Source organism: Notamacropus eugenii, chromosome X (assembly GCF_028372415.1).
Source record: "Notamacropus eugenii isolate mMacEug1 chromosome X, mMacEug1.pri_v2, whole genome shotgun sequence".
NCBI lineage: Eukaryota > Metazoa > Chordata > Mammalia > Diprotodontia > Macropodidae > Notamacropus > Notamacropus eugenii.
In genome coordinates, this window is record NC_092879.1 from 30392032 (window position 1) to 30410848 (window position 18817).

At 43.5% G+C, this 18817-nt stretch overlaps 1 protein-coding gene across 1 annotated transcript in view; it reads right to left on the reverse strand.

The window, feature by feature from the left end:
* TMEM164 (transmembrane protein 164) overlaps positions 1–18817 on the reverse strand; it is a 120462-nt gene that overhangs the window by 36939 nt on the left and 64706 nt on the right. The window contains 1 exon segment of the mRNA XM_072626926.1: positions 8347–8396. Within this exon segment, the coding sequence (XP_072483027.1) occupies positions 8347–8396 (50 nt within the window).

Sequence of the window (18817 nt, forward strand, 5' to 3'; positions counted from 1 at the left end):
TGGCATGGAGAATGCTGCCTACAAAGCCCAACAGATCTATTTCCTGCAGTGTCTGGGCCCAGTGCCAAGAGGATAGGTCAGGTCCTGCTTAGCTCAGATGAGATCTTGGTGGGCCAAGGCCAGAGGCCAGCTGAAGAGCGGGATAGGGGCCTACAGTGCTATGTAATGAGCCAATGGAGCATACCAGCAGTAAAGGTACCAATCTAAGTGTCTCAAGATCTTTTTTTTTGAGCTAATAAGTCTTATTTGCATAGTTCATTTGGCAAGGACAACTAATAAGGCTGAAAAACACTGATTTCTTGGAAAGAGGGTAGCTACAAAATAGATTTATAAAAACCTCCACATCTTAATAAATATCAAGTCAGTAAGAGGGACCTTATAAAACGTTACATTTTGTATTGATAGAGCATAAAGTACTCTAGTCACTGCTTAATCAACTCAAAATTCACTTCTTTTAATTATTCTTCTATGATCACAATTTTAACAGCATGATTGTTTGTTTCATAAAAAGGTCAAAAAAGGGAAAGAATCAAGTATGAAAAAGAATTCCTCCACCATGAAATGGACAATTAGAAGGGAGAACAAAAGAGAGAAAGAGCTGTGACGTCTCACACACTCACAAAAGCTTTGGGGCAGGGGTCTTTGAATGGCTGCCATGCAGGGTGGGCCCACAGTCACCTGTCTATGCATTAAAAGTTCCTGAACCATTAGCAGTTGTTCTGGTTGGATTCAGGTGCCCTGCATGGATCCTCCAATCCCAACTGGCAATCTGACAAAATATTACCATTTAAAGTTAAAAAGTAGAGGGAAAGGAGGAGTCCCTGTGGAATGGAATTTCTTTCCATTCATTTCAAACCACCTCTAAGAGTCCAGTGGCAGAAAATAAGAGAGGCTTTTAGAATTGATGACTCCCCCAAAGACCAAGGACTTTGGGGTGGGGTCATTCCATGCCTCTTAGGGACCCTCTTCCCACCAAGCACTTGGCAAGGGGGAAAGATGGCTGAAAAACTGCCTTTGGGAGTTGATGGAAGAAGGGTGAATGTAAAACAAAGCCAAGAGCATAGACCTCCAGTGAGTAGACTCTCAAAAAGCAATCCATCCAAATACAAGAACATAGGAGAATGAAAGAGTTAGACCTCTGGCCAAATTACCTTGAAAAGTTTGATGAAAAGGGAAGGGACAGAGGAAAAACAACAGCCACCAAGAAAATGGCAAAGTCCTAGTTGGGTAAGAAAGTGAATCCTTCCCCCCGCCCTTTTTTTTTTTTTTTTTTGCAAAATTAATCTCCTCCATTCCTGACGTTTATCTTCCCTACTCTGTCTCCCCAGGTCTTAGGGTTACCAGTTACCCCTTTGAGCACAACCCGCAGGAAACTTAAGCAGAAAGGTCAAATGACAGACTCATTGTAGTCAGGGACAACAAAGATTCTGGATATCCCAAGAGAAATAGGTCCTCCTTGAAGATAAGGTGCTAGACCATGGGTGGGGAACCTGCAGCCTCAAGATCACATGTGGCCTTTTAGGTCCTCGGGTATGGCCTTTTGACTGAGTCCTTTTATTAAGGGGATTTGTTCTGTGAAGTTTGGATTCAGTCAAAGGGCCACACTTGAGAACCTAGAGGGTCCCTAACCCTAATCTGTAAATGCAAGCAAGGTGAGATTTTTGCTTTGTTTTGTTTTTTTCTGGAGTTCAATTTCCTAGGCTCAGGCTAAATTGTAAACATCTGAAAGATTAATCTCCTTTGAACCCTGATAATTCACAGCTGTGCTCAGTCGCAGAGATTTCGTGCCTTCTGGCTCTGAGCCAATCAGGGGCCAAGTCTTTGTTATATATACTGGGAGGCTGGTATTTTACTTTGGGGGCTCTCTCCTGAGGAGGACTTTTTGATTCCCTGGATTGAACTCTGATTAGCCATCTGTTAAGAACCCCCTGACTACTCAGAGGTTGGTGCTCTCCCCATCTGGAGGTGCATGTAGATGGTTATATTATTCTGTTTAGATAGTTGGAGCCCTGTCCATTGGATTCTTTCTTGGACTACTTATCTGCATTTATTTGTCTATTAATTAAAGTAGGATTGTTAACCCCTTTAAAGGTATTTTTCCTTTAGAAAAGCAGATCAAAGAGCTTGTGATAGCAGCCCACCCTGTGTGTTAGTGTGGCTGCTGTTATACCACCCCTGTCTAGGCATTTTTCCCATGGCATACAGGTGGTGGGCATCAAGGTAAGTCTATGGAGGTAGGATCAGCCTTGCTGGGGTTTACTGGGAGAAAGCAGCTTTGTGCTCTCTGAAAAGAGCCCTTTGGAGTTTCCTCTTCCCCTCCACCTGCTTTCTCCAATCTATTCCACTTTGGCCTTGGCTTCAGATCTGCTGCTCAGGGATAGGGCATGGATCTAGGCTTCAGAGATGTTCTGGACCCATGTACACATTCAGGGCCCACATGAGTCTTGGGGAACTTTGTCAGAGCCATCAAGCTGCTGTCTTCCTCCACTTATCCCAAGGCCCCCCTAGAGAAAATCAGCCCCAATCCTTGAAAATAGTGCTTCCTATGTGGATTCTCATCCACCTTCTTGATCACAGTCTTAAATGTGTGTTGACTGAACAATAACATGGAGTAGAAATGCTGAATTCATGGTAAGAGTAACACATGTATGCAGCATTTTCCATATACTAACCTTGGGTGGCAAGAAATGCAAGAATTGTTATCCCCATTAGAAAGAGGGGGAAACTGAGGCTCTGGGAGGGGCTAAGACTTGACCCTGTAGCCAGGGAAGTATGTCAAGTGGGATTTGAACCCAGGACTCCTGATCTGAGGTCACAAAAGCACACTGCCTCTCCCCTGTGTCTTTCCTTTGCCTCTCCTCTGTGATTCAGTTTCCCCTTCTAGGCCACCTAAATGGAGTGGTTCCCATGCCTCTGCCTCAGCTCTTTACCCCTTCTCCTGGTGCTCTCATGCTCACTGATGTTCTGCAGATACTTCCCAGACTTCTGTCCCCAGGTTCTCCCCCATTTCCTGTCCTGTATCTCCCACTCTATCCTCCACAGACCCCTCAGCCCTGCTTTACTCTATGCCTACCATCTTTTCACCAACCACCTGCCTTGCTGACCATCCACACCTGGATGTTCCCCTGGCTCCTGAAGATGTCAGTGTCCAAACTTCTCTCCCTCTTCACTGAACCTGCCCCTCCCTGAGCTGGATTGGCTCTACTCAACCTTGGTGATGAGAAATGCCAACTTTTGTTTGGAGCTGGGCCAAAGGCACTGTGGCCCCAGGGACTCCTCCTCTACTTGGCTTTTTAAATGGGGAGTTGGGGTTTGACCCAGCACAATGCCCTCACTGCCATCCCTGGAAAAGAGTGATGGGAAACCAGGAGATTAGTCACTTAGAGCCCAGGTACCCTCTCATGTCAGTCTGAGGCTATGGTGGGTTAGAGGAAAGGAAGGAATCAACGGTAGGAAGTGACTAGCCATTGGTTCTGAACTGGGTCTCATTGGCATTCTAGCCAGTCCCCACTGGGGAGTTGTAGTTATGATGGAGTTTCCTTCTTTTCTTTGATTCCGAAATATGCCCTGGGCTCCTTGGCCCCAGTCCATTGGCAGTCTCAGCTAGAGATTGTTTTATCTTTTGCCTTTTTCACTGTCAACCTAGCCAGCTCAATTTCCTCTTCCCCCTTGGGATTATAGGTTTAGACCCAGAAAGAATTCTCAGGATCATGCAGCCCAATTTCCTTATTTAACAGATATGGAAACTGAGGCACAGAGATCTTGGAACAATCATAGATCTAGAACTGAAAAGGACCTCAGAGACCATCTGGTTCAATCAACAAAAAAAGGAAACAAATCGGTAAAACTTGGACTCAGTCAAAAGACCACACCCTATTACCTAGAAGGCTACATATGGTGTCTGAGAAGGTTCCCCACCCTTGCCCCAGATGATCCCTGGCACTTCATTCTTCCTCATTTCCCAGTCTGTTGCTCCACCCCCATCATAGCCACTTTCCCAGGCACTAGGACTGTAAACCTCAGGACCCCTCCCACCTTTGCCCCCATCCACGGCAGGTCTTGTTGATTCTCCCTCCACGCCCTGTCTCACATCAGTCCCCCTCTCCACCCCCATGACCCTCATCTCCTCTTGCCTAGACTACAGCAACAATTCCCTAATTGTTTCTGCCTCTGTGGTCTCTTTCCTGTTATATGACTAAATTAAACAGCAATGCAGAGGACACAGTGATGGCAGGAGTATCAGAAGATGTATCACTTGTTAGATGTGTGCTGATACAAGACTCTTCCCCTCCCTGGGCCTCAGTTTCCCTTTCCATAAAATGAGGGGGTTGAATTAATTGCCCTCTAAGGTCCTTTCCAGCTCTAGGATCCTCTGTGTGACCTTGGACAAATCATTTCCCCTCCTAGGATCTCAATTTCCTCATCTATAAAATGAGCTGGAGAAGGAAATATCAAACCACTCCAGTATCTTTGCCATGAAAACCCCAAATGGGGTCACAGAGAGTCAGATATGACTGAACAACAACTACGATAAATTAACTTGAGTGATCTTGGTTAAGTCACTTCCCCATCCTGGGCCTCCTGAGGTTGTACTAGATGACTTCTGAGGTCCCTTCCAGCCCTAGGTCTCTGCCCCTTTGGCCATATTGGGCCACTACACTGCTCTCAAGACAATTCCATGATTTTCTTGACTTGGCTCACACTGTTCCCTTTGCTTGGATAACACCAACCACATCTCTGCCCACTAAAATCCCATCTAAACTTTGAGGTGCAGTTCTAAAGCACTGACTTCTATGAAGCCCTTTCTAAGCCCCACACTGCATCCAGGGCCATCTCTAGTCATCTTGACCTATGTCTTGCCACCGGACCTAGATGACTCTGGAAGAGATAGTGAGGCTGGTGACTTTGCACAACTCCTGCCTCACTTAAATCCAATTCACTTGCAAGTCAAGACATTCCCCTCCTTATGTCACAAAGGATCCACACCAATAAATCCTGAGCCCCCTGGGTGCTGCCTCTCCCTCATCTGTCATCCCTTGCTAACTGCCTGTGTCCCTCTGATGGCACTTATTTATGTGACTTCATACGATTTGTGCGTCTGTCTCCTCTTCTCCCTTACAGATATGCTCCCCTGGAAATGGGACTCTCGTTTTCTGTTTCCTCTCCTGATTGTACTTGGTTTGGGAATTTTGTACAAAGCAGATACTCAGTCAATATTTGTGGACCTCAATTCAATGAAAATCAATTCAGCAAACATTTATTCAGCTGTTACTCATGTTCTTCCCAGTTGGAATACTCATCTCACCCAACTTCCACCCACTCCCTTCTGGCTCCATTTTCCCTGATGAGGAGACTGTTAACCCAGAGCAGGGACAGTACACAGAAGCAGAGGGTCCCAGATCTCAAGCTAGAATGGCCCTTAGAAAGCACCCATTCCAACCCTCTGGTTCTGAGACTCATAGAAGAGAAGGATCTTGTCCCTAGCTGCTCCCAGGACTCTAGAGCTAGAAGGGACCTCAGAAACCATCTCATCCAAGCCCCTTATTTAAGAAAGGAGGAAACTGAGGCACAGAGAGTGGGGTAATTTGCCCAAGGTCACTCACAGAATCCTAGTATCCTGGAAGGATCTCAGAGTCATCTAGTCCAACCCTCTCATTTTCAGGAAGAAATTGAGGCCCCAGGAAAGTGACTTACTCAAGGTCACATAGCTAGTGTCTGAGGCAGGATTTGAACTCAGCTTCCAGGGTCCAAGTGTAGCACTTTGCCCACTACACTTTAGATCACACAGTGAGGTTAGTAACAGAGTGAAGACTAGAATTTAGGCTATGAGCAATATTGGTGTTTTGTTTTTTTTTAAATGAGGTATATGTGTATGTATGGGGGGAGGGGTGATGTGGGATAGACATGAGGTAAAAACAGACCAAATGTACATCCCTTCACCTGTGTCATCCCATAAGCTGACTCTTATCACATGGACACTTAGGTCTGGGAAGGCAACTCATTTCTAGGTACCATGGATTGAGAAGGAGCTGGAGCACATCCAGAACAGGATAGAAAAGGACCTGCAAGGTCTGTCATATGAGTATCTGGGGAAACTTGGGATGTCTGGTTGTAATGTTAATGGGATAATAAGATCTTCCCTGCACATTAATAGGCCTCCCATGGAGCCTGTTAGGGGAAGGCTTGCTGTTAGGAAGGCTTCCACACCTTTTGGTATTAAATCGATTAGGCACTGAGTCAGGAGGGTTGTGATGCCTTCTGGCTCTGAGAAGTGCATATATATATATATACTCTGAGTTGGTATTTTGCTTTGGGGGTTCACTCATGAGAAGGACCATTTGATTTCCTGGTTGAGACTCTGAGTAGCCATATGTTCAGAGAGTCCCGCCCCACTGATGTAAAGGCACTCTCCATCCAGTGGTGTATGTAAAGTGTATACTGCTTTGATTCAGGTAGTCAGAACTCTTTTCTGCTGGTCTTTATGCTAATTTCTCTGCTTCCATTTTCTCTGTTTGTATTTTCTCTGATTTTCAGGGTGCTGACTTTTCCCCTGAACTAGTAAATGTAATTAAAGAAGACTGTTGACACCTTAAAAGTTGCTTTCCTTTAAGAAAAGCAGATCCAAGAACCTGTCCTAGCAGGTCACCCTGTGTGTGCTAGGGTGCTTGCTGTTACACTGGTCTGGAGAAGAAAAGACTTGGGGTGTGGGAGGAAGGGAAATTATTATATTCAGCTTCCTAATGATGAGAGCTGTCTCACAGTGGAAAAGGCTGCCCAGTGAGGCAGTGGGCTCCCCTTCCTTGGAGGCCTTCAAGCAGAGATTAGCTCCCCAACTATCATGCATGTTGTAGTAGCAATCCCTTTGGGGGTTTTATAGGTTGGTCTAGTTTTCTTCCAATACTTTTTTTTTGGAGGAAATTTTATATATTCTGAACTAAGAAATAAATGAATATTTCTATAACATAGTAGAATAGGGAAAAAAAGATGAAATTACACATGAAACTACAAATCTATATGTACAAATTGCTATTCCTTCTCAATCCTGTTAGCATGTGACCATAAGAATGTGATTCTAAGGAAATGTCTAGTGGTCTAGAAAAAGGCAGTGGAAGGTGGGGCACCAACAGGGATAAGCTAGGTATATCAGCAGGTTCCTTTGGGTTTGCTGAAAATGACTGCATAGGCATTACTCTCATATTCAAGCTATCCCCTGGTTGGATGACAACCAGTTGGGTAAGTAACTGGGAGAATTAACTCGTTTGTACTGTGTAGTTTCATTTATGATTTCTGGAAAACCAGGTTTTGATAAAACCCATTGAGATTCAAAAGAAGCTACTTAAACCCAGTGCCTTAAACCCAAATCACTCTGGCTCTCACAGACCTGGCCAATAATGGGCCCCCATCCAAGCCTCACTTGCTCATTGTTTGGGTTTTGATGGCTCAGAGTGAATGTAAATAGCAATTGTTTCTGTTCCAGCCAGAAACCCTGAGGGTCTTCCCCTCCCAGATTAATTTTTTTTTTTTTGAGTAGGCAAACTAGGCCATCGTTTGCTTCATTTGCCTTAATTGCCTTAAATCACTGAATGGGTGTTGCCTCAAACAGAGACCTGGGAAAGACCTTAGCTTAAAAAGGCCAAGGTCTTCCATGGCATTTGGGGCCATCTCCAGTCATCCTGACTTATGTCCTGCCACTGGACTCCGATGACTCTGGAGAAGAGAGGGAGATTGATGACTTTGCACAGCACAATCTCACTTAAATCCAATTCACTTGCAAGTGAAGACATCACCCTCCTGATGTCATTGGGTACTTTTTAAGGACAAAAGAGGAACGACAAACTACAATAAGGGGGTTCTTTTTCAGGGAGAGAATGGATTAGATATTTCTGAGATCCTTTCCAAAACTGAAATTCTTTTTTTTCTGTAATTCTGGCATTTCTCAGATTGCTATGGCTTGGTGCCACCTTTCTCTCCCCTTTTTAAAGGGCATGTCTTTAAAACAGTACAAAAGTCTTCAAAGCAATGCTTCTCAGAACTAACAACTGTATCCTCATGAACTAATTAAGTTCAAAATCAAAGGCACTTCAGGAAAAAGAATCAGTCTTTCCTAGTGCAACATCTGAGGGCCTCCTGAAAAGTCTTGCTAGGATATACACTTTCCCCAGGGAACCTGCCTTTTCCTGAAGAAAGAAGCTGATAGTTGGGCACAAACCGAGGATATGGATGCATTCCTGGCTTCTTCACTCCTCCTCCAGTGGCCTTTGGCTGATTTGAACCTTAGAGATCCTAAGAAATGTCCCAAGTCAAGGCTGTGATAAGGCCTTCAAAGCAATGAGTCTATAAGCTTACCTGAATATGACCACAACACCTGGACAGGGAGGACAGGCCAGGAGAAAAATCTGGAATGAAAAACAAATGATCTTGGGTTAGAACACACACAGGAAAATCAAGGTGATTAAAATCAGAATGGAAACAAGTTAACATGAAAACATCTTTGCAGTAAGCTTCTCTGTTAAAAAGCTCATATCCAAGGTATGAAAAGTCATTCATTCCCTAGTGAATAAATAAACGGTCAGAGGATGGGAACTGGCAGTTCATAAAGGGAAGAAATCCAATTGGTCAATAAACATTTAAAAAAAATACTCCAAATGATAAGAGAAATGCAAACTAAAACAATCACACCTATCAGATTAGGAAAGATGATATCGAAGGAAATGACAAATGCTGGCACAGCTTTTCACATCTAAAGAGATGAAAGATTGAGCAAAAGGACCCCATTTGAACCAAAATATTCATGGCAGCTCTTTTGGTTGTAGCAAAGAACTGGAAACAAAGAGAGAGCCAATCAAATGGGAAAAGGCTGAACAGACTGTGGCATATGAATGTCATGGGATATTACTACACCCTAAGAAATGATGAAAAGGACAGATTGAGAGAAACCTGGGAAGACTTTATGAACTGATGCTTAGTGAAGTAAGCAGAACCAGGAGAATGATGTATGGATTGACTACAACGTTTTCAAAGAAAACTACGTAAGACTTCAGAACTCTGCTTAATGCAACAACCAACCACAACTCCAGAGGACTGGGCATGAAACCAGCTTCTCGCCACTCAGCAGTGGTGATTGACTATAGGTGTAGTGAGACATACGTTCTGAGCGACAACCAAGACGTAGATTTCTTTTTTGGTTGATTACATTTACTCATTACAGAGGAGGGTTTCACCTTGTGGGCTGGTAGATAGTGATATCAATCCATAACAAAAAGTCAATGAGACATTTAAAAAACACAGAGAGCAGAAGAAAATTCAGAAGGTGATACAGATGGGGGGGCAATGTGGGCACTACTGTGCTATATCTAATATACACTCAAAAATTACATAATAGATGATCCCAGTTTTGTATCCAGTTCTTTTTTTCTATTCTTCTTACATACTGAAATATTTGAATCTTTAAAGTACATAATTTTTTTAAATCATTTTAAAATTAAATTTAATTAAAGAAGTTAATATAAATGTGGTTATTGAGAGAATAGTGGCTTAATCTGCTTGGAGAAGTCTCATCCATTAGGACAAGACAAAATGTCTTGACCACTCTTATTGGACCCCTAAAGAGAACACTAGAGGAACATTTATAGAGGTGGAAGGTGCTTCATTCCCTGAAGTTGTAGGGAGAGGGATGGAGCATGGAGAGGAGGGCAGCACAAGGCAGCATGATACAATTGGGAGAACACTGTCTCTGAAGTTGGAGGACATGGGTTCAAATCCTGTCTCTGGCATGTACTATCTGTGTGACCTCTGGCAAGTCACTCCACTACTGTGGGACTCAGTAAAATGAGGAGCTTAGATTGATCCCTGAGGTCCCTTCCAGCTCTAGACCTAGGATCCTAGGTGTGACCTTGGGTATCAGGGTGGCCTGGTGTGTAGCATGCCAGAATTAGAGTCAGGAGGACCTGAGTTCAAATCCTACCTTAGATGGGCTTATTAGCTGTGTGACTCTGGATAAGTCACTTAATCTCTCTCAGACTCAATTTCCTCAACTGTAAGATGAAGAAAATAGTACTTACTTCCCAGGCTCAAATGAGATAGGAAAAACATAAAGTGTTTTGCAAACCTGACAGCAGTGTATAAATGTTAGCTCTTACTAGCTGTTGGTATCTCTGAGTAGAAGGCCTAACGTTGGGATAGATCCTGGGGAGATCCTGACTCCATTGGACACAGAAGCTGACCTTTCAGCTCCTGAGGCCTGAGGTCCTGGTTGAGAAATATCATTTGACACTCAGCCCACTGTCCCCATGGAATGAGATCTAGACACTGTTGTCTGTGGACCACAATATGCTAACTGCATCGGGCCCAGAAAAATGACAGGGCCTCCTCGATGAGATCCACAGAGACCCCCTAGGTACCCAGGGAAGCCAGGCAGAGTCACCCACACAGGCAAATAGGAGACGTTACTGAGATCAGGGGATGCAGCTGGCTGAGCAGCCCACTTGTTAGTACACCAGATCTGAAACAGGCCCCACAGGGGGATAAGGAGCTAGAGCCAGAATTGAATAAGAAGGACCTACTGTGTGCTAAGGACTTTACAAATGGTATCTCATTTGAGTGTCACAACAACCTTGCAAAGCAGGTTCTATTATTATCCCCATTTTACAATTAAGGAAACTGAGGCAAACAGTGTTTAGTGACTTGCCCTGGGTCACATAGCTAGTAAGTATCTGATGATGGATTTGAACTCAGGTCCTTCCTGACTCCAGGCCCAGTACTCTATCCACTGGGACCTCTAGGCTACCTCCAAAGAGGGAGACTGAGTTGAACTGAATCAAAATTGGGGATGTCCCAAAGGGCAAAAGAGAGATGCATTGTAAGTATAAGTAATACACTGAATGCAATAATTAGCATTTCAGGGATATGGAGGGGGGTGGAGTTCAGTCTAGGCCTACAATTTCATTGGAGTACAGAACTCCCACTAGTGAAAAATACTCTTTCAGTGCAAATAGTAGTAGAGGGGAAAAAAAGAGCATTGCTTCTCAAGTCTGAGTATCTGGGTTTGAATCTTCTCTCTGTTACTTACAGATTGTATGACCTTGGGCAAGTCATATAACTGCTCTGGCCTCAGTTTCCTCCTCTGTAAAATGAGGGGGCTGGTCTAACTGGCCCCTGAGGGCCCTTCCAGCCCTAGATCTAAGATCCTATACGTGTGACCTTGGGCAAGTCCCTTCCTCTCCTTGTGCCTCAGTTTCCTCCTCAGTAAAATAAGGGGGGGGTGTGTACTAACTGGTTTCTGAGTCCCCCTCCAAACTCTATGATCCTATAAGAGAAGTAGCTAAACAATGCAATACATAAAGTGATAGACTTAAGAGGAAGACCCAGGTTCAAATGTTGCCTCAGGCACTTACTGACTACGTTATTTAAGCTCTCCCAGCCTCAATTTCCTACCTCATAGGGTTGTGAAGATCAAATGAGATAATAGATAGAAAGTACTTTGCAAACTCGAGGTCACTATAGGTTTTATAATCATTAGAAGCAACTTCTAATCTGAGTTGCTTAGAGCCCTGAGAAATTAGCTCACCCAACCAGTACAGGTCAAAGACAGGATCTGAACCCAGGTCTTACTGACGCTGAGGCCAGCTCTCCATCCACTAGGGCAAGATGCCTTGCTAGCATAAAATGCATACTTCTAGGACATGTCAATCATTCCAGGATAAGGATTAGTTATGCAGCAAAAGTGAGGGAGATATAACTATTCTGGAAAGTAATTTGGAAATATGTAACAAAGCAACTAAAACATCAATATCCTTTGACTCAGAGATTCCACAGCTAGGCACACACCCAAGGAGGCCATTGATGAAAAAAGGAAGTGCCCATAGATATAAAAATATTTATAGCAGCACTTTTCATGGCAGCAAAGAACTGGAAACAAAGTAGATGTCCATCGATTGGAGAATGGCTAAATTTAGAGTGTGGTCTGTCAATGGAAGATTACTATGTTGTAAGAAATGACAAATATGATGAATACAGAGAAACCCGGGAGGAGCTGCGTCAGCTGATGCAGAATGAAACAAGTAGACCCAAGAAAGCAATATAAACGATGGCTGTAACAATGGAAATGGAAAGGACAACCACAGCAAATTGATGGAAAGTGAAGGTTTCAAAATTATGAAGGATAAACTTGGCCCCAAAGGAGACACACGAGAAGATACCTCCTCCCTGCTCCTTTGCAGAGGTGGGGGTCCACAGGTGTGGGACATCACATACAATGTGGGATTTTTTTCCCCATAGAGTGACCATTTTTTTTTGCTGATCCCTTTCCCCCTCTTCCTCTTTTTTGTATTTTCTTTTTTAAAATCCTTTGTGGCAAGGGAAGATACAAGGGAAAACGCGGGTGATGTTGGTTGGTCTGCATGAAGTCCCTGTCAACTTGGTGATTCTGTGAACGCAGTCAGAAAGGTCTAGCCCATTCTGGATTCTGAGCAAGTGAAGACCATGTGTAGTTAAGAAACGAGGAAGGAGGGGGAGTGGATTCTCAAGGAAGTCTTCTCTTTGAGAACAGATACTTTGACTTCTCCCCTCTGGTGCCTGATTCATTGATTTCCAGAAACATAGAAGATGCTGATGGATCTGCCTGCCACAAGACCCTCCCCACCATGGCAGGGACTGCTGGTAGGGCTGCCTGCCACAAGGCTCTCCCCACTCCACTCCATTTTCCTTTCAGTTAACAAAGGGATTTTCCTAAAGCACAGGTCTAACCATGTCATACACATTCCCCGCCTCCCCAAATTCTCTATCTCCTCAATGATAAAATATAAAATTCTGTTTGGCTTTTAAAGTCCTCCATAACCTAGCTCCCTCCACACATGATTGCACTAGCCTCCTTGCTGTTCCTTGAACGCACACACATTCCCTGCTCTGGGAAATTTATCTAGTTTTTCCCCATGTCTGGGATACTCTCCCTCCTCACCTTTGTATTCCAGCTTCCTTGTCTTCCTTCAAATCCCAGTTTCTCCAAGAAGCTTTTCCTAATCTTCCTCAACTATGAAGTAGCTAGGTGATACCACAGTGGCTAGGGCACTGGACATGGAGTCAGGAAGACCTGAGTTCAAATATGACCTCTTACTATCTTACTTATGTATTTATTATCTTAATGACCTCTTAGTTACTATCAGCCTTGTTACTCTTACTTTAACACACTTATTGGCTGTGTGACTGTGGGCAAGTCACTTTGCCTCTGTCTGCCTCAGTCTCTTCAACTGTAAAATGGGGATAATAATAGAACCTGCTTTGCAGGGTTGCTTTGAAGATCCAATGACATAATATTTGTAAAAAAGTAGATAGCAGAAGGCCTGGCACATAGTAGGGACTACATAAATGCTTACTTCCTTTCTTTTCCCCTACTGCCTTCCCTGTCTAGATCTTGCTTGTACATAGTCATTTGTATGTCATCTCCACTATTAGACAGTGTGAGAACAGGACCTTTCCTTTCTTAGTGTCCTCCATGGCACAGTGCTAGGTTTAGTAAAAGCTATTTGATACATATATATAAAACAAGGGAGTTGGACTAGTGGGCTTGAGATTCTTTCTAGTCCTAGGCCTAGGATCCTGTGTGTGACGTTGGATGATTCACTTCCCCTCCGTGGGTCTCAGTTTCCTCCTCTCTAAGAGAGAATTAGTTTGGCTGGCCTCTGAGGGCCCCTCCACATGAACCTCTGAATGCTGGCACTGTCTACCCAAATCCAAGACACTGAGGCGAGTGGGAAGGAAAGAGAGGTGTGGTGGTTCTTGCCTCTTCTAAAGCCAAAAGCGTTCCTGTACTGGTTTTCCTGAGGCTTAAGCACCAGAAGCTAGACAAGTCAACCTTGTTAGGCAACTGCTGTTCTCTTTCTCTGGCCTGGGGAAGACTGTCCTACTGTTCTCAGCTCTCTCCCAGAAGAAAGTTCAATCCCACAGAAAGTTATGGTACTCCAAAGCCCTCCAAAAGAACTCAAAGAAAACCAGAGAAAAAGGGAGGCTGAATGGATGGTGTTTGTGAGGGGTAACAAGTTGTTTTGAGAAAAAGAACCAGAAACTAGTCATATGATCCTGAGCAAGTCACTTCCTTGCTCTGTGCCTCAGTTTTCTCATCTGTAAAATGAAGGGCTCAGGCCCAATGCTGCCTTCCAGGTCCAAGTCCAGGATCCTGTGATCCTAGATCCAAGGTTAAGTGTACAGTCTGGAACACAGAAGGCTCACAAAAGATACCTGCTGAATAAATAGATGAATTCAGCCAACATTTACTTAATGATCACTTCATAAACTCCTCATTAATGCTCTCTCTCCCCCTAAATTATTTACTTCTTTTGACCTCCTTTCCCCACTCAAAACTATTTACCCACCACCTGCCTCAGTTTCCTCATCTGCAAAATGGAGGGAGATGGGGAAGGAGAGAAAGTGATAGACTTGAAAGTCTCGAAGAACAACAATCAAATCCACACTGCCATTCTGGACAAGGACATATGACCTTTGACTTCCCTGTCTAAAACATTGCTTCCAGGTCACAACATCCCTATAGCCCTTGTTTCTCCCTATTAGAATGTGAGCTCCTTCCATGGGAGAAGTCTTATTTGCTTCTATTTGTATCTGCCATTGCTTAGTATTGTCTTTGGTACACCATAAGTGAGGGCAGCTAAGTGGTACCATAGCGCATAGAGTGCTGGGCCTGGAGTCAGGAAGACCTGAGTTCAAATCTGGCCTCAGACACTTACTAGTTGTGTGATCCTGGGCAAGTCACTTCACCCTGCTTACCTCAGTTTCCTCATCTGTAAAATGAGCTGGAAAAGAAAATGGCAAAGCACTCTGGTATCTTGGTCAAAAAAAGCCCAAATGGGGTCACAGAGAGATTGGACAAAACTGAAACGACTGAAAAACAACACTTTTAAGTGTTTATTTGTTCAATTGTGTCGGATTCCTCATGACCTCACAGATCGTGGCACATCAGGCCTTTCACCCTTTTCAATCACTCATTCAGACACTCTTCTTTAGAATACTTCTAGGTGGCTATGATTTCCTCCCTGCTTCTTTGGTCCTTCTTTGGTGCCTTAATGGGAGAGAAGGAATTCTCATAAATATATATGCCCTCCAGGCCTGAGGTAGGCACCAAAGTTCAAAGCAGGGGGAAATAGAGTCAGAGTTTTCTCAGATAGGCTTTCCCTTTGAAAGACCCACCCCACTCCTCTTCATGAAGGAAGGACAAACACCACCCACTCCATACTGATTTCATACAACCTGAAATCATTGACCTTAGACCTCTGCCTCCTTCTAGACAGACTCTTTGGGTGGGGCTGAAGTTTGTAGAAGGTGTTCCCTGAGCTGGGAGAGGCTGTATTTGTGCTCAGAGAGCCTAGGACAATAGACCAAAGGACAATAAAAAGAGAATTATTTAATCATATAGAGGTGAAAAGAGGAGGAACCAGTAAGAAGTAGGGTCCCTGGTTGTGGGGAGGAGGCAGATGGGACAGGCAAGGTCAGAAGAAACTCAGAGTTCTTAGACTCATATTTTGCTTCTGAAATCACTGCCAAGGAAAATGGACAGGTAGGAAAAGACAGAGCAAAAATAGGGAGTAAAAACTACTATTTTCAATTACTAATAAGAGAGTAAGAGCATGTCTATCTGCCCCCTTTGTGATCTCAAGATTGGCAGCATCCAAAAGCAGTAGCAATAATATTAGTATGTGCACACATAAAAATATACATATAGAGTTTACATACATTATCTCACTTGGTTTTCTGAAGTAAGTGCCATTATATTATCACCCCCATTTTTAAGATGAAGAACTTGAAAGTGGTTAAATGCAAGATTCTAATGAACTCTATCCACTACATTCAACAGATTTGATTGCTGAATTATTGTTGCCCATGATCTTTGAAAGATCAAGGAGAAAAAAAAAATATAAGAAGGAAATTATGAAGAATGGGAGAAGTGTCTCAGGTCTAGAGAAGGGCAAATGTTTCATTTTTTTTAAATGGAAGAAAGGGGGATCTGTAAACTATAGGCCAGAGCTAGACGTTGAATCTTGGCAAAATGCTAGAATGTATTATTAAAGGGATGGTTAGTGAACATCTAGAAAAGGAAGCAACAATCACAAAGAACTGGCCTGGCTTCATTGAGAGAAGCAAGTCCTACCAGACTGCCTTTATTTCCTTGTTTTTAACAGTCCAGTGATTAGTAGATCAGGGGAATACTGTAGCTATAGTTTAAATAAGTTTTAGCAAAGCACTTGACAAAGTCTCTCATGTCATTCTTGTGAAAAAGCTGGAGCATCTGGGCTCATCTTGTGGTACAAACTGGGTTAGATGATGGTGGATTTGCAACTAGGCCCAAAGAGTAGTCCTGAGCAGTAGCTCACATTTCTCCAGTGAAATGTCCAAGAGATCTGTGCATGGCCCCACAATGACTGATTTTTTTGTCAGTTACTTGGATCCTGGCACAGATGGCATGCCTAAAAGATTTGCTAGGAGATACATCTAATCTGGGTGGGGACAGGGTGGGAACTCAAAAGATCGCACCAGACTAGAATGTTGAACCAATTAAATAAGATGAAATTTAATAGGCATACATATAAAGTGCTACGTATAGGTTCAAAAAATCAACTTCACAGGGACAAAAGTAGGCAGGCGTGCTTAGACAGAAATTCATCAGAAAGAGCAGGGAGATTTGAGCTGGGTTCAAGTCTAGAATGAATTAATGGCATAGTCTGATGGGGTGATGGGACCTGGATTCCTGAAAGGAAAAGACAGTGTTTTTGAAAGCAATCCAGTCCCTGAATTTTCCCACACATTTCAACAGCCCCCTCTCACCCAAGACATCTAGCCCATTCCAGCCCACTTAGATATTCAACAGCCTTACACAGTGGCTCTGGCTCTTGACCCACTCCAACCATTTAACTCCTTTTACTATCACACCGTGGCCTATCCTGGGCTATTTACCACTCCTTAATCCCATTCAGATCTTCTCACAGTCTTTTTTTTGTATATAAGTATCCCATCTCCATCAAGTTGCAGATTCACTAGGAATCTTACCCACGCTATTGGCATTATAATAAACCTTGCTACATGGATTGAAAGAAGGCTTGAGTGGTTGAATTCTTTCCAGGTAGATTGGCCCTGTACCCTAACATTTCAGGGTTCCCAGCAAACCCAAACCACATCAAGTCAATACAGCTGATGTGAACCAATGCTGTTGAGAAGCACCCATCTCACTGTATACTGCCCTTGGTCAGACCACATAAGATCACAAACTCATAGATTTGGAGATAAAATGAAGTATTGTGTTCATCTCTGGACATACTCATTTCATGAAGGATATTGATCTGGAGTAGCCCATAGGAGGGTAACCATGATGTTAAAGGACCTCAAGAAAATGACATGAGTGAATCAGTTAAAGGAATTAGGTATGTGGGTAAAGTGGGCAGGATGATAACTAAGTTCAAGTATTTGAAGGATTTCACATGAAAAAAGGATGAAACTGCTCTATTAGGTTCCAGGGGTAGAACCAGGAACAATGGAGGGGAAGGTACAATGAACCTCCTCAGGAGGTGGTGGGTCCCCCTTCCTTATAGGGCTTCAGCAGAGGCTGGTGGACCATTTGTCTAGAGTGAGGATTGCTTTCAGGTATGGTTGGACCACAGGTCTCTTCCAACTTTCAAATTCTCAGATTCTGGGAATGAAAAAACTAAGGGGGAAAACATCACTAGTTTGGAAGAGATTCATTTAACAGCTCTTAAAGACCTTGTTCTTACGCTAGATTCACTAGAAATGCCTGGAAAGCTGAGAATGAACAATATTTATGAGAATTAGGAACAGATCTGATTACAGAACTCAAGGCCACATAGGAAACTCAAGCCTTTCCTATGGTCCATCTGAGTGAAATGATTATTAAATAACTGTTAATATTGGGGATTTATCCCTCTCTGGAATCTTATTCTCTACTGATCCAAGCCAGCATCTGAAGGGCGTTGCTGATAATGAGATAAGATTGGCGTTCTCCTCAGTTGTGTTTGGATCCTGCCCAGGGGGGAAGCTCATTGAGTTCTACTCAGGTTTGGGTGGGTACTGCCCAAGGTTGGGGGTGGTTGGGAAGTAAATGATTCATTAGAATAGGTCCACCTCTGATTATAATATTCATTCTCTCAATACTTTGTTAACCAATCAGAGTCACCATTCAATACCACCCTCAGGAACACCCACTCTTCCAAGGGCTTATAAAGATTGAGTGGGTTCCATGAGGAATCTTTGGCATTCGAGAGTGTCACTGACCCCTTTTATTAACAAAATGGTTAATTACCCAGAAATTTTATCTCTTGAACTTTTTATATGCCACACATTGAAACTGCCTGATCCTTCTCTCACCTCTGAGCTTTTGCCTAGGCTGTCCTTCCTGCCTGGAACACACTCCCTCCTCACCTCCACCTCCTAGAAGTCCTTGTTTCCTTCAGAGCTTAGCTCCAATCTGCCTCCTACACGAGACCTTTCTTGACCTCCCCAGCTGCTAAGTATCTTCCCACAAAATTATCTTGATATTGTATGTATTTATACATGCTGTCTCCTGAATGTAAGCTCCCTGAGGCCAAGGATCATTTCATTTTTCTCTTTGTACCCCCCAGTACCTACCATAATACCTGGCACATAGGAAGAAAAAGAGAGTAGACCCTCCATTTTATTGGTACAAAGAACTGCTGCATGAGAAATTTCCTTTACCACTGGGGTCAAAAACGGAGGTCATCCTGGCTCTAAGGTCTATGCTTTGTTCACGCTATCATCCAGTTCTCCCACCTGTCCTGGAGTCAAG